We start from the raw sequence: 17105 nt of genomic DNA, 5'->3' as shown, positions 1-17105 counted from the left end.
TATACCTATGAATTTAATGCAACCATGTGCATATATGTATTTTGAGTTAGCATAATGGTATTTAATAAGCGCTTATTTTTTTATTCTTTTTTAATTAAAATTTCCACCTGCTCCCCGTTTCCCATTTCCCTCCCCTCCTCCCAAATATTGCCCCCTCCCCCCACTCCCCTCCCCCTATCCCCACTCCTCTTCTCCTCCCCCCACACCATTCCCCCTCCCTCTCGATACTGAAGAGCAGTCCAAATTCCCTGCCCTGCAGGAAGACGAAGGTCTTCTATCTATGTCCAGGAAGGTGAGCTTCTAAACAGGCTAAGCTCCCACAAAGCCAGTTCATGTATTAGGATCGAAACCTAGTGCCATTGTCCTTGGCTTCTCATCAGCTTTCATTGTCCGCCATGCTCAGAGAGTCCAGTTTCAACCCATTAAGCGCTTATTTATAAATTGACTGCATAGAAAGATATCTCAATATATCCCGACCTAACAAATGATTCAAGTCTCACACATGACAATTTGGTACCTTTTCTGGGGTAATACCATATTTTTCACTTCCCATCTTTTTTCCAACCATAGAGGATCCTAAAACACACCGAGAAGACACCATCATCACTCTACCTACTTTTTTGTTTGTTGTTTAAGTGAACACAATTTGCCTTTGGATGATTTAGAAGATCTCATTCTGTTCCAAATTGTAAGCTCAGCTACGGTAAAAATCATTCTTCTTTTATTTTCTAACATTTATCACAGGAGCTTTACAAATGTTAGAAGTAAAATAAATATGGATTCGAGGAAATGTATGCACAATTATTTTATATATCCCAATATGGAAAAATCAAAGAAACTGAGAATTTTATGAGATCATTGCAATAATCTGGCATTTTCACCTGAATGTATTAGATGATGTGGTATTTTTAAGGTCTCAGAAATAAGAAGAAAAATTAGACAAATTAAAGTCTGATTTTGGCACAGTGTTTTGGGGGTTTCTTTCAGACATGTTGTTTATTGTTCAACTACATATTCTTAGTTTTTTGGTAGAGTAGATGCTGATTCAGTTTTCCAGTGATAATGACACAAACTATGTAGATTACCATTGCTAGACGAGAACTGAAAAAGCAATCCCTGACTACAGTTTCTCTGTGAAGCCTTGGCTGTCCAAGACCTCACTCTATAGACCAGGCTGACCTCAGAGATCTGACCGCTTTTGCTTCCCGAGTGCTGGAATTAAAGATGTGTACCATCATCACCTGGCTAAAATCAATTGTTTTTTTTCTTTTTTTTTCACTTTTTGAAGACTAGAACATCCTTACGTCACTGTAAGATAATTTAGGGGAATTAAAATGAGAGTATATATTATACACTATTATAAGCACTCATTGAGGAATTACAAAATAAAATTGTATTTTAAACAATATTATTTGTAATCATTTTCAGCAGTACTTCATAGTTCAGGCCTACCATCCAGCTACTTGGGAGGTTAAGCCAGGAGGATAGCAAGTTCAAGGGCAGTCTGGGACACTTGAAACCTTTCCTCAAAAAAAAAAAAAAAAAAAAAAAAAAAAGTACAGCCGGGCTGGGAATACAACCTCAAAATAAAGTGCTTGCCTAGCTTGTGTGAGGCCCTAGCTTCCCTCTATGAATTGCAAGGAAACAAGGAAGTCATTGTCCTTTCTCAAAAAATGCCTTTACCCTTAGTAAAACTGAGTAAAAACTGACTGCATATTCAGCAAAAAGTACATCTTCTTATACAAATGTAAAGCATGACATATATCTATTTTGAGTAAGTAGTCCTGTTCATATAAGAAATACAGTTTTTACTTTAATTCTTGATTTCTGTATAGGTTTTCCATATGTTTTCCAGCCTGTATCAATGAGCATGGGACCAATTTATCATTATTTCCACTACATTTAGATGTGTTGATTCCAATTGTTAAATACCCACAGGCATTATAGGAATTGAAAGTTAAAAAGTACAAGGTTGAACACGACATTGTTTCATGGCCTGTGGGAGAGTTCATTCTCAGAAAAGCTGGAGCAGGTTTGTAACTGCTTTCTGATGTTTTTTGTTTGAAAGGTGACTAAGATTTGTGGCAATCCAGTGAGGATAGCGACACAGAGCCCCCGCTGTACTTCTGATCCAAGCAAAGAGAAGCATGGAGTGAGGATCTCTACAAGGAATGGCGAGGAGACGCTTGCCAACAGAAGAAAGTAAGACATTTGTTTTACAACCAGAAAGAGAAAGTAAGCCATTGATTCTATAGGAGATAGAATGTGTTTGTTAAATAGATCCAAATGTAGTATGGAAGAAAAAATTTAAATGCCATTTCCCTGTATTTAAAATGTGGTTGAAGGGGAGGGGAGAGGCAGGGAGGGAAGCAGAGGAAAATGTAGAGCTCAATAAAAATCAATAAAATAAATAAATAAAATGTAGTGGCTAATGTTCTGGACAGAGAGTTCAGTGTTAAACTCTTGCAAAGGACCTGAGTTTGGTTCCTAGACCCACACCAGTTCATCTCAATCACCTGTAGCTACAATTTGAGAGCCTCTGAAAGTCCTCCTGGCCTCTGTGAGTGCCCATACACACATGGTACATATATAGACAGACACATATACATAATGCCATAAAATTCAGTGACTCAACCTTTCCCATTAATTTGGAAGATGGATTCATCTTGTGAGAATAATAATTGTTTTGTGGCTACCATTATTCTTGATTTCATTAGGGCAATTACTATATTCTAATAATTGTAATCTAATAATAATTAGAATTATTTTTTAATGTTTTATGGAAGTCCTAGAAATATGTGAGCATAGGGTATTTAAACTGAGGACCACATACTTACTTTTAACTAATTTGAATTAACTGTATTTCTTCATATAGCTAATGATGATTGTCAGTCTAGGACAAGGCTGTCACTACATGTGGTTTATATTTCTGGATATTTAGCATTCTTTAAATAGAGTAAAACAAACAAACAAGCAAACAAACAAAAAACTACCCCTACATTTTACCTGCAATGGTGAAAAAATACCCACTTGTTTATATCAAGTGGTAAGCATTTAGCATTTCACTGTGCCTGTCACTATTTTACTGAGTAAATAAAACTCTCTGGTGTCCCTTTGCTTGATAATGGGTGTCTGACATGAAAAACTATTCGAACTAGAAGAAAACGTTTTAATATTTAGTGAGTGTGGACCTTTTGGAAAACAGTGGCATCTTTGTCATTGCCTTCTAAATTCAATCTAAATTCAGATCTTTATGTATGTATTAGTTTAAATAGTTATTTCTAATATCTTTTAGGTAATCTTTAGTAAAATGCTTTATGAAGCTTTCTCAATATAAAATCATCCAGTTTCTTTTTCCTTATTTATCTACTCATTTACTTGTATTTATTTATTCTTCTCTCATATATTATATCCTGAACAGTAAATTTTTCCTCTCTCCACTCTTTCCAGTCCCTCACCTCACCTCTCCTCGCCTCCCAGACTGCAGATCCATTTTTCCATTTCCTTACAAAAAAAAAAGAAAAGAAAAGAAAAGGAAAAGCATGCCTCCAAGCGATATCAACTAAACATAGCATAACAAGTTACAATAAGACTAGAAGACTAGGTACAAACCCTCATAGCAAGGCTGAGCAAGGCAGACCAGTAGGAGAAAAAGGGTCCCAAGATCAGGTAAAAAAGTCAGTCACCACTCCCTCTTCAGGTTCCACTGTTAGGACTCCCACAATAACACTGAGCTACACAACCATATTATATATGTGGAGTACCTAGTGGCGACCCATGCACGCTCCCCCATTGTTGATTTAGTCTCTATGAGTCCTTATGAAGCCTGCTTAGCTGATTTAGTGGGTTGTGTTCTCCTTTACCCTCTGGCTCCTGCAATCTTCACAGTTCCTCTTCTGTGGTGGTTCCCTTGGCTCCACCTACTGTTTGGGTGTGGATCTCTACATCTGCTCCTGTCCTTTGCTGGATTATGCCTCTATGATGACAACTATGATGTGGGATTCTCCTCTTTATGCTCTGAATATCACTGGTTAATAAAAGAACTGCTTTGGGCCTATAGCAGAGCTTTAGGGGAACAGATCTAGGAAGGTAAAACTAAATAGAATGCTGGGAGAAAGGAGGCAAAGTGAGAGAGAAGCCCTGTAGCCTGCTAGAGACAGACACTGGGAGTCCTATGGCACTGGTATCTCCAACTTGGAGACTCCACTCGAAACTGGGCTTCATTTTCACAATGTGGGCTCTCAGGGCCTCCACCCTAAGTACTGCCTTGTCACATGCTGCTTGGCTGCCTTGGTTGTCTGAAACACATGAGGAAGAATCCATGACCCGCTTGCTCTTATTTCCTTCATGCCTCTACAGCCAGTACTATTGATGATACTGCTAAGTTTGGCATTCAGTTCCAGATAGATCTTGTACCCTTTAAATCACATTTGCATCAGCTTTTATTTGTTATTGCTTTCTAGGACCCAATTTAAAATACATGAGCCTATGGAGGACATTGATCATTCTAACCACCATATCTGTTCTAACATTATTATCGGTTTTTATTCACATTGGTGAGATTCCTGGCTGCCAGTTTACCAATCCAACTGTTCTACCACTGTGTGGTGAGGGCTCTCATCCTGCTTTAGTCCAGTGTGTTTAAACTACAAATGCAATTAATTAGATATACTTCTAGTTATATATATTTGGTGTGACTTTGGGTTTTGATATTATTTTAGCAGTATATGATATAGAATTGGTATTTATAGCAGCATAGTAAAAGGGATGTGGCTAAAGAAAACAGGATAAAACAATAAGGACTGAGAATACTCAGGAATCTGCAAGGACACATTTGATAGTGTGATCAGAACATAAGTGTCTGCATAACTTAAACTTCATTTAGAATATAGTTATAGAGTATATAAAAGAAGAACTTACTGTGTAATTTTCTATAGTTTAAGAATTTGGAAGCTGATTAACTATGGGGTTTGTGCTCAGGATCTCTAGGAAGACTGCTTTGAAGAAGACTCCAGGAACTTCCACCTGAGGCTTAAGTGGAATTGGAGGGTTGTTTCCAAGTGTGGGTCACTGGCTTGACTGTCAGCGTAGGACTTAAGTTTTCATTTCAGCATGACTTCTCCGTAGAGCACTGTGAAAGGCTGTAGCCTTCAAAACCAGCCTCAGGAATCACACATCGTCAGGCACTTCTCTACCATACCAAGCAGGTGACACAGCTCATCTTTTCACTGGGGAAAATGATGCATGGTGGGGTGAATGAAAAAGTTGTCCATGATGGTTGCAGAGAGCGGGAGCATTCACCTCTTCTACCTATAGCAGAGGGGTGAATCTCCCTTGTTTGTGAGTCTGGCTGCCAGTAAGCTGCAGATAGGCCATGGTGGTATAAGGGGTTTGTGCCTGGGTGGAGATGGAAATGAACCTCTGCTGTTTTTCATGCTCTCTACTGTCACTCTGCCCTCTGCCTAAAGAACACACCCCATTTAACTCCCACCCCTCCACCTTCTCCCGCTGATTCCCTCAATCTTTTCCTCGGAGGAGCCTTTACTGCTCTCATCTGCCCATATCCATTCCTGGCCTCAGAATGCGGGTCTAGAGAATATGATCAAGAAATATCTAAATTTATAAAAAGCACCCAGAAAAAAAAATACCAAGTATAAATTAATGGAAACTCAATTTCTAAATAACTATGTCTCCTATATGTTATAGTTCAAAATCCTAATCAATTATCTCCTCTGTCTTTTCTCCTCTATATTCATAAACAACAACAATAACAAAACAAAAACAAAACAAGACGAATAAAAAGCAGCAGCAACAGCAAAAATGCTCTCCTGGTGAATGTGTATGCTTTCTTTGCTCTAAGATTTGACAAAAACTATTTGCATATTAAACATGTCTCTGTATAAGAGTTGGGCTAAGGTCCTTTGTGGACTGTCGAAGACCGTTGGAAAGAAGAGATTTGAGCTATATGGTGGGATTGTGTTTGTTTCTGGAGATGTAATTATCTAGATTTAGTCTGTTACATTATGCTTTTTATATTCTACAAAAAAAATGAGCAAACTGAAGACAATGTTTGCTATGTGCTGGTTATGGAGCTCACCATAGCTCTATCAGGGAAGTTTCAGCTAGAAACTGTAACCCTTTACTCATCAAACCAGCACAGGGGAGCAGCACTCATATAGCTGTCTCAGTCATCCCAGGCAAAGCGATTTTCCCTGTGGCACTTCCTGTTCCCTGCTTGATTTCTTGAAGTTAGCTGGTAAGAATAAGCTATTAGCAAGCTTAAGTCAGTGATAATTAGCTGAACATTATTATTTCAAAGTGGTGTGGCTGTGCCAATTAAGTGGGTAATTAGGAAAACCCCAGGACAATAAATTAAGACACAGCCTCAACACCAGGGTCCCATCTGTTCACCAGCATGCTTTCCAATTACCTAAGTTTCTCAAAGCAGAACATGTGATGAAGGGAGTGTCTACATGCACCCTGTGTGTTTGAGTGAGAGAGACTGTCCTAGGCGCTTTGCAAAATTGAGATAGCATCATGTATGATTTTGGTGTCCAAGTAGGAGTAGGAGGACCTTTAATACTTGGTGTATATTTAATCTTTGAAACAAAATATGATTCCTTAAAAAATTTCTCATTGGAACATCATACCCAGAATATCCATTTTTTTCTTTTTTTTGGATTTTTCGAGACAGGGTTTCTTTTAAACTGTGTTTATTATGATTTGGGTGAGCTTTTTTTCACTCCGATTAATAGAAGCTATATTTATTAAAAATTGAAACAAATCAACTCTTGACATTGAAGTGTTTATAGAGACCAATAAGCAAGGCTATTGCGGTGATTGGAGAGGCCGTTGTTAACTAAAGCAAATCATATCCATATATATATAAACCCAATATATTAAGTGTAGGGGAAATTTACTCATATACTCAATAAGAATACTAAATCTTATTAGGTTTGTTAACAATACAAATAAAATAGATTTGCATTAGATGGATCAGTTTCTTAAAACACATGAGTTTATAATTAGTGAATAAATTATAATGCTTTATTAATGAAATAAAATGAGTTAAACTTGATAATTCTACAGAATACTGGCTGTATATAATTTTTAAATGGTAAATAAATCAACCTTGAAATACACTCGGCTAAAGGTAACATTAGAAATGTAAGTATTCTATGCATAAATATATACATAGCACAGAAAAAAGAAATTTTTGAGGAGAATTTACTATCTTTTATAATAATAAAGAATGCAATTTACAATCTGTTTCCTAAAAGGAAGTCCTTTGAGGTGTCATTATTATTTATTACCTGAAAGTTTAATTTAGTAAAATAAAGGTCATGCTCTTTGAATGAGAAAATTTCTGTTTAATTTAAAACAGCACTTAGCGAGTGGTGGTACTAAGTAAGTACTTCCAGGGCAAGCCAGACCTCAGCAGAGCTTCAGACAGGGTGCCAGAGGTGAGGCTGGAGAGGAACATGGAGGGAGGGAGCAGAGTCACAAGCAGGCCAGAGCAGAGACCTATGTGAGTAATGAAGATGAGGAACTGCAGGGGTCAGAGCTCAGGCCTACAGGAAGCACCTAATGCCAGAAGGCAGAGCAAACATATGGCAGAGGTTTAGGATCCTGGGTCTGAACCTTTGGGGGTCATGTACCCCACAGAGAACTGATAAAGTCTTCCCAGAGACAGGCTCATAAACAAGCACAGAGAGAGCTGTGTTGCCTTGGAAAGCAATTTGCTCCAGATGAAACTAATATTCAGAGAACGATGTCCTTACACACACACACACAAACTGTCTTTTATTTTCTCTTTGCTCATGGGAAACCGCCCAGTCATTGCATAAGACATCTTAATTTAATGCTAGCCCTCAGATAACTAAATGGACACTGACCTCCTTTTGTCCTGAAAGGGGAGAAATCGTGTCCAGTAGTTGATGTGATTCCACATTACAATTAGAATTGGCTTTGGATGTGACTATGTACATGCAGGTTTAATATCTAATAGATTTTCATTTCTTTGCTTTGACTGACAAGTACTGAATGCTGTAGAAAACTATGAAGCTATTCTTCTATTCCTGCTGAGTGAGAACTCTCATTGCTCACTTGTTTGGTTGACTATAGGCTTATGTCAGGGAACATCACGAATACTGTAAATTTTCACACTCTATTCATGCTCTCCTAAGTATTGTTCATTGTGCTAATCTGGGATGTCTGTAATAGTACACTTGGCCATTTTGAGGATTAAATGAGTGGAAACAACTTTTCACAAATTTCTCACTATAGGAAGAATAAGAAAAATATGCTTCAAACCATGAAAAGGAAAATCCTTTACGTTGGACAGATCTCAAACTCTTTCTCCAAAAATCGATTTCCAAGTAATAGATTTCTCAGGTATACCTGGGGCTTTCAATGGTGGTTATAATATGACAGTTGAGTTGTCTCATTTTTAGCCTCAAAATATCCCCCTGTAAGGAAATCAAGCTGTGAATGGAATTCTTGCCAAATGACACACAAGAAAATTCTGTTCCCCCCTTCTCCTTACTTTCTTTCCTTTCCCTCCCTTCCTTCATTCCCCTCATTTCTTTCTTCTACTCAAGCTCATGCCACGTGGAAGCAGATGACGTTTATGAATACATAAGTTGTTTCAGGATTTTTAAACAGCCTATTGGAGGCAAGTAGGCAGTAAACGGAGCTTGTCCCTGTTCAAATGGAGAAACATTGCTTGCATTTGAAGCAGCATGGTCCTCCAAGCGTTCAAGCTCTACGTTCTACTTTGTTGGGCAAGGCAAAGAATATTTCTAACACTGTATATCTGTCAATGACCTTTGAAGTGTTTTAAAGACACAAACATGCATTAGGGAAATGGAGAACAGGAAGGGTCAAGAGGTACTATAATAGCATTGTCTAAAGGAGACACCAAAGTTGTAATTTTCCCAACTGTCTTTACAATGGTAAAAACAAATGTGTGTCTAGTGTAGAATTGTATCATTTAATAGAGACAGTTCTATTATTTAGTATTTATTCATTAACTTTCCTCTCTAAGAAAGAAATCAGAGCACTGTTCCCTGGTGTCTTTAGAATCACATGTGGTTTGGTTCTCTTGGAAGTGGAACAAATGGAGTTTTAAAGCAAGTTTCAGGGTAATTCTTTGTGCTTAGAATCACATTTGTAGAGTTAATAGACATGTCAAGCCGCATTCTAGAAAATATGACTCCTCTTTGATAACTTTTGAAATCAATAGAACTAAGGCTCTTCTCTTGCTATATTGGTTTACCTTCCACTACCAAGAATCTTATTATAAATCAAATATTACAACTTTCGGATCTTGTAAATTGAACAGGCTCACCGGATTTATAACCTTCATCTTATTTGGCTTTGTGTATAGTTTTCCATTAAAACCAATCCTTACACACACACACACACACACACACACGAAAAACATACAAGAAGAATAGAAAACTTTAATTTCCATCAGGTTGAATATATTTTGGATGTTATAACTCAGTAAAACAGTTACACATGTTGACTCCTGCTCACTAATCTCTGTGCTCAACTATGCTCATAGAAGCATTGTTTGTCATAGCGAGAAACTGGAAACAACCTAAATGCCCCTCAACCAAAGAATGGATAAGGAAAATGTGCTACATTTGCACAATGGAGTACTACACCGCAGAAAAAAATGACATCTTGAAATTTGCAGGCAAATGGATTGGGCTAGAAAACATCATATTGAGTAAGGTAACACAGACCCAGAAAGGCAATTATTATATGTACTCACTCATAAGCGGCTTTTAAACATAAAGCAAAGAAAACCAACCTACAAATCACAATCCCAGAGAACCTAGACAACATAGAGGACCCTTAGAGAGATATACATAGATCTAATCTACAAGGAAAGTACAAAAAGACAAGATCTCCTGAGTAAATTTGGACCATGGGGACCATGGGAGAGGATTGGAGGGGAGGGAAGAGGCAAGGGGAACAGAGGAAAATGTATAGCTCAATAAAATCAGTAAAAGATTGTAATGTTAAAATCTAGTCCCTGTTTAGGCTACAGCAGTGTGCAGTAACTTCTGCTATGACTTTCACAAACACATAGACAGGCCCCCTGCTGGGACATTGTGAATCCCTACCTAGCAAACTGTGTGGTGCCAGAATTTCACCTAGGAAGTGATTTTATATTAAATGGAGTATAGTTTCTGTTTCCTGCTCCATACCTCTTCCCTGCTTAGGAGTCAAAGAGTCCAGGTAGACAATTTTTATTAAGTAAACAGAGTCCTGATCTGAAAAATTACTTTTATATATAATAAGGGATATTAGATAATAATAGAGAAATAAAAATGAGAAAAAAGCAGAAATAGTCCATATGCAAACAGAATAAAGGAAAGTATTTTATTAATATTCTAAATCTAAGAAGGTACAGTATTATCCAGTCTAACTTTACTCCTAAGTACCAATAAAAGGAATATCCAAGACTTGACCTAAAATGCTGTATTCCTTCTCCCCTTCTCTCTCCCTCCTTTCTCCATTTCTCTTCCCCACTCTCCTCTTCTCTCTTCTTCTCCCTCTCTCTCCTCCCTCTCAGCCTCTCTCACCCTCTCTCACCTCTCTCCTCATATACTCACACTTACACACTCACTCATACTCTCATACTCTCACATTCCTTGCACAACACACACACGAGCAAGCACACAAACAGACCATCTGTGCAGAAGCAGAAGAGCTGGGAACACCAGAAAAATCCAGTTTCTCTTTGATAGCTCTATCACTTAAAGTCTTTGAAGGATTTTCTTACCCTAACTTAGGGCTGATCAATTTGAACAAAGAGAGATTTTGGTAATCAGCAGGCTGGATCCTAATTGAGGGAGACAAAAAGCCCGTCATGTCTGTCTGTCTGTCTATTTATTTAATTTTAACTTAAGTTGCCAAGATTTTGTCTCAGCTCAGGAGTGTGTAGATGAAGCTGGCTAGTTTACACAAGCTCTATCTTTATTTCTTAGTCATGAGCCCTGACCCCATCTGTCTGCCTTTCTATCTGTCTAACTCTAGTAGTTCATTGACATGAGCAAGTATACATACCACATACTACATACTATTCTCCCCAGTGTAGGTAGATTATACAATCTCAAAATGAAGGTAATAGTTATTTGTGGAGTGTCCTGAATTAGAATCAGGAGTGTTGAAGATGTACCATTTCACTTAACTTTCTTGATGCTTTTGACCCAATTATGAATAACTTGGCATGCTCATTCCAACAAGTAGAATTTGCCACAGTAGCTGCAACTTCAATTGAAATGAATAAAAGTTATGTTGTAAAGAAATTACATCTTTTTCCATGAGTGAATACCCAGTTCTACATATATATATATATATATATATATATATATATATATATATATATATATATGGTGGCCAGATTTGTTTTAAATCTTTTCTGTCTGGTCAAGTTTTTCTTTCCTTTTCTTTTTAATGTTTGATGTTTTTGCCTAAAGTCCCTTTTAATGAAGAACATGATCAACACCTTTTAAGGTAGATTTTCATAATACAGAATAGTGCTATTAGATCTAGGCTTGAATGTCCACCTTTTTATTTTCTGGGTGGGTTTTAAATCACACAAGAGGAAAATGCATTCAGAATGCATGTTTCTTATTGATGAAGGACAGTGTGGGGATGCCTGGTCTGATCCTTGTAGCTGGCTGTAGACTGTCAGCTCAGGGCTAAACTAAAACTACAGGAGAAGCCTCACCATGGAGCTCCTGTCAGAAAAGAGCTGCCAGAAAGGATGTGGAAAGATATTTGTACATTTCTTAGAACCCATTTATATCCCCCATTTCTTTCCATGTTGCTTCTCTTACCATCAATTCTTCATCTCCTTTGGAGTGTAGAGGAATCCCTGTCAGTCCTTAATGGAATGAAATCATGTCAGGTGAACAAGACTTCCTGTAAGGATGGGAAAACCTGGAATCATTTAACCAGAAAGGAAAAAAGACTCTGCAAATGATGCTGAACAAACCTTGGGTCACAGTTCCATGATGGGAAGTGGGTTCAGATAGGGTTCAGAGAACAGACCCCAGGAGTTCCTTGGGTGATACAAACATATTAAAAACAAAACCATTATCATAAGCTTAACATTTTTGAAACACACTCTGTTTGTGATTAATTGTAATTGCTCCCTAGGAAACGGTGACCATGTATTTCTCCGGGCTGGGAAACCTAGATTTCAGCTGTTCCTTTGGTTCATCAAACTACATACATTGTGCACACACTGAACTAGTTTCAAGTACTGTGGGATAGAAATCTAAAAATATTTTTTTTTCAAATAGAATGTCTTAGGTGAGAATAAAGTTAAATGATTAAATATAGATTCAGAACAGCAAGAGAAAATAGTTCTTATCTTGAAGCATGTAATTATATATTTCCTCTGCTGAGCGGGAGACTGACATTTTAAATGCCAACTGTTTGACAGCTGTGGTCAGACATCTCTACAGGGTTGAGCCTGCTCATTAGTGCCACATTAACCTTAACTTTGCCTCAGGCCATTAACTAGCAAACTGCACATTTGACCTTTGTTCTACAGATATTTTCAAACAGTGGGCAAGGTACTGCTTTTAATTTGGGTTCTGTATTATGTGTGGACTGACTTTATGGGTAAGAGAAAAAAATCAATACATGTCATTAAATAAAGAAACATGTGGTTGGAGACATTACACAGAGGAAAGCTCCAGTTGGAAATGTGATTCTTTTCCAATATTTTCCCAGATAATTAGCTTTGGTCCAAATTAGAAATAGTGCCTACTCTCTCCAGTAGAAAAGATAGTGATGAAATACAACACACGACAATATATAAACGGCTTAAAGGAAACAAACTGCCACAAGATAAGGATAGTGGAATAAAACTTTATTTTTAGAAATGCCTAATCAAATGCAATGCAAACCCAAATGTAAATTAGAATCACATGGCTAAAGGCACGTGGTTCTCTAGATGAACAAAGTTTAACTTTATTTGAGTGCCACTCTTCACACCCAATGTATGAGGCGTATGTCAAACTTGTAAATTATAATTTAAGTTAGTTTAATAACGCATTTTATTAGACTGTGTACGTGTGACTATATACAACTTATAAAATACTGTACCACAGTTTATACGTATGTGTGATATATATTTGTGGAGTCCCAGTTAAGTGTGGGAATAGCTTGGTACCAATTTTGTAGAACTAAATTATCCGTATATACTGCCTTTCTAATGTCCCCCCTCTGTCTGAGTGCTTGTTATATCCATGTAGTGAAAGTTGGGAAAGGGTAAACATCAGCCTGTCAAGGTCAACTTTGCTTACGCCAGGAGGGGTGCAAACACTACAAAGAAACTCATTCACTTCATCTTCAGATAAAAGCCTTTGAATTATCTTATTGCTCAGTGAAAGATGTTGCTTTTGTTATTAAAGGCAATTACTGTATTATGTCCCATTGAAAGTGTTATTCTATTTATAGTAGTAACTGAGCATGGCCACGTCAACAAACCACGAAGAACAATTCAGAGATGGGTTGCATTTCCTTTTATATATTTTAGCGTGTGATGTATCAGGAGACTCTTCTAGTGCTGTTGGCCTCAAGGGCATGAAAAGCAATGAAGCAATAACTATGCTAGTCCATGTTTCTCCCCTGTCTTCAGTAAGCTCAGGGCAAACAAGGCTGCAGGCTATGAATGAGCAATTGTGTTTTAGACCTTTTCTTTACTGAGCCAGCACTGCACAAGTTTGGTCATTAGCTAGTGATTAGAATTTACTCTGCTCTCTGCTTCCTTGGCTGCATATTTCAGATATATAGGTATTTCATATATATTATTCCTATCTGAACATTCCTATCTGAACATACTACATTCTCAATGCAGATTTTCAGAAAAGATAACAGATTTGTTTTCTATCATAGCAACATACATATAAGTGATATTTTTGCTTTTTAATGTGATAATATCCATAAATTATTGGAACTATAGAAGTACTCCTCTAGTTAATATTTTAAAATTTTGATTTTTAAAACCTTCAACTTTTTCAGACATTGATAATTGATATTTCATACATGCTGTTGTGGAAGAGGCCAAAGGAGATCCTGGAGTTGATTCTTCCCTAATATGTGTGTCTCTGGATTGAACTCAAGTCATCAGTTTTGCTGGCAGGTGCCTTTACCAGCTGAGCCAACTCAACAATCCTCCCTGTATAGTTTAGGGTTTTTTCCCCATGTGATGACATCATAAAGATAGGAGAGGGAGTTACTCAAATGAATGGCTTCTTCAGGTTCTTTCTAATTCATAATGAGTGCATCTGTGATGGAATACTATAGGATCTTAATACACAGTGAGGCTAAATAGTAATGGGATATTATATTTCAATGTAGTTCATTCCCTGGGATTGCTACTGAGTAATCTTGACATTTAGACATCTAACATTTTGATAGAATCAGGAACATACACTGATTCTTCACAATCTAGAAGTAGGTCCCATGGTTTAAAGAATCCTAAGGGTTTTAAGGGATCTTTTCTGTTTAAGAGTTTAAGAATATCATCATTAATAAAAGAATATAGTACTAGTTTTCAATTCTGGAAACTATTAAAAACCAAGACGTCACCTAGGGCTAATTTACCAAGCATTTGAAGATCTGTTGGGTATTAATGATGATCAAACCCTCAGAACAAATGAAGGACAAGGCAGAGCTTTTGCTGTGAGAGGGGACATCATCCATCAGAGAGGGTAGATTTATAAGTAGGAACAATTGTAGGACAGGCCTATTAAGAACACATGGGTGAGAAACAGAAAGAACCCATAGATGCTGCATGGATCAATGACAAAGGCAGGTGGAGCCAATGGCGTTTTGAAGAATGGCTAGATGGATAGTGATGTCAAAGGCAAAGCTAAATGGAGAAAATGAACATGCTAAGCATAAATTTTGTTCATGCAATGCAGGTGTATTTTATGCAATGGTTCAATAAAAATGTGAATTTTGGCTGGAGTGTGTGACCAGAAGTAAGAATAGTTGGCATGGAAAGAGGCTACGGGGTGGAATGGAAAGAGGCCGTGGTTATCATTAGACATTCTTATCTATATTACTTTGTATTTAAAAACATCAAAAATGGTATTCATGACTTTCCAAAGCTGCTTCTCAGTTTAGCTTAGAAAATGAATTGAAGGGAAAGAGAAAGGGCAAAATTAGGAGGCAAAGCCCATCTGTTACGTTTGAAGTCTGAAGAATTTATACATTTTTATATGAACCTGATAGATGATGCTTTAAATAAATGCTCAGACAGAGTACACTTTCCCATCTCCTTTAAAATACTGCAATTCAATTGCTTATATGAATTATATATGATTTCTATATTTTAGTGATGTTTCTAGGCCAAGATGAAAAATTGACATGAGTAACATAACTACTAAAGGATAATTAGCAAGAGCTTTTAACTTTTTTCATGCATGTATCATGCTTCCAAATTTAAAGGATAATATCTTCATGATGATAGAAAAGTAAATATATGGATTAGTCACACCCATAGCACATATATATGCAGGTGTATATATACACAGTAGGTCTATATCACCATTAGGCAATTTGTAACATGTTTCTCACAGATCCCATTTAAGTTCAGGACCTCAATCTATCAGCATGAACCAGGAAGTCTTGTCTTTAAGAAGCTGTGCAGTTTCTGCTGCTTATACTGAATCAGGAAGCTTTCTTTTTAAGGAGCCGCTCCTCTGCTCACCGCTAGCAAACAGAGACTATCTGAAAAATATGTCGCTACAAGAAGCTATGCTTCACTCTGTTCTTTTGTGTCTAAAATTCCTTCCCAAGCTCTCAGTTTTTATGTGGATGTAGTTGCCCCACAATGGCACCATTTATAGACAAAGACTGTTTGTTTGTTTCCCAGCTTCCCAGTGCAGAATAGTCACAGAGAAGTTATATTAATTACAACACTGTTTGACCAACAGCTCGGAAATATTTCTAGCTAGCTCTTATTCTGCTAAGCCATTGGCTGAAACAGCTTTATTCACCAACCAATAAAAGCAATGTATATATAGAAGGACATCCCATATTACCAGTAGCTGCACCAGCTTGCCATAGAGACCAGGCAGTAGTGGAGCATGCCCTTAATTCCAGAACTGGAGATGAGGATAAGATTGGAGGAGACAACTCTCACAGTTTCCTTCTGAGATTCCTGGAGGCAGGATCCTCAATTTTGACTGAGGTAGAGATAAGAGCCAGTGGCTGGCTATTTTGCTTTTTTTTTTTTAAAAAGATTTTATTTATTATGTATACAGTATTCTATTTGCATGTGTATCTGCAGGCCAGAAGAGGGTGCCAGATCCCATTATAGATGGTTGTGAGCCACCATGTTGTTGCTGGGAATTGAACTCATGATCTTTGGAAGAGTACAGTGCTCTTAACCTCTGAGCCATCTCTCCAGCCCCCTATTTTGCTTTTTTGACCTTCAGGTTGAACCCTAACTTCTGTCTCTGAGCTTTTGTTAATCCTGCATCACATGCACACAGATGCACACAGGACATCTGAAAGTGACTTTGTGTTCTCCTCCACTTTAGGTGTTGATAGTTGGTTTTTTTTTTTTTTTTGAAGCCAGAGCAGAGCTCTCTGGTTCTGGCAATTCCAACTCTCAAGCTAACCTCCGAGATATTTTGTCTCTTCTTTCTGTATGCTTAGATTACAAGTGTTCACCACATCTGCCTGGTTTTCATAAATTGTGCTTATCTGAACACTGGCATTTGAATTTGAAAAGCAAACTTTCTTTGTTCTTCTAGGTCCTGATTTTAAAACTCAAAAGTCATTGCTTTCTAAGCAAAAAAAAAAAAAAAAAAAATGCAAAATTCTTCATTATCATTGAATTTTCCCTTCTATAATCCTCAGGGGCAGGAGAAATGGAATGTGAATACATAAAAAAAGCAAACCTTAGTTGATATACTAAACATTCTTTACTCTATTAAATTTTACTGTAGTACTTCTGGAATATTTTATATCTAGGGCTTAGAGTCATGTATAATAAAAACTTACTACTTTGTGTTCCTTGTTACCAAAGACTCAGAAACATAAGTGAATAAACCTTT

At 37.3% G+C, this 17105-nt stretch overlaps 1 protein-coding gene across 2 annotated transcripts in view; it reads left to right on the top strand.

The window, feature by feature from the left end:
- Gpc5 (glypican 5) overlaps nt 1-17105 on the top strand; it is a 1086235-nt gene that overhangs the window by 243393 nt on the left and 825737 nt on the right. For both annotated transcript variants that reach the window (XM_057786870.1, XM_057786871.1), the window contains exon 4: nt 2069-2202. In XM_057786870.1, coding sequence (XP_057642853.1) covers nt 2069-2202 — 134 coding nt within the window. The remainder of the gene's footprint in view (nt 1-2068; nt 2203-17105) is intronic.

This window comes from Chionomys nivalis, chromosome 12 (genome assembly GCF_950005125.1).
Source record: "Chionomys nivalis chromosome 12, mChiNiv1.1, whole genome shotgun sequence".
Taxonomy (NCBI): domain Eukaryota; kingdom Metazoa; phylum Chordata; class Mammalia; order Rodentia; family Cricetidae; genus Chionomys; species Chionomys nivalis.
The sequence above is the reverse complement of the archived record's forward strand: the minus strand, read 5'-3'. Positions and strand labels throughout refer to the sequence as shown.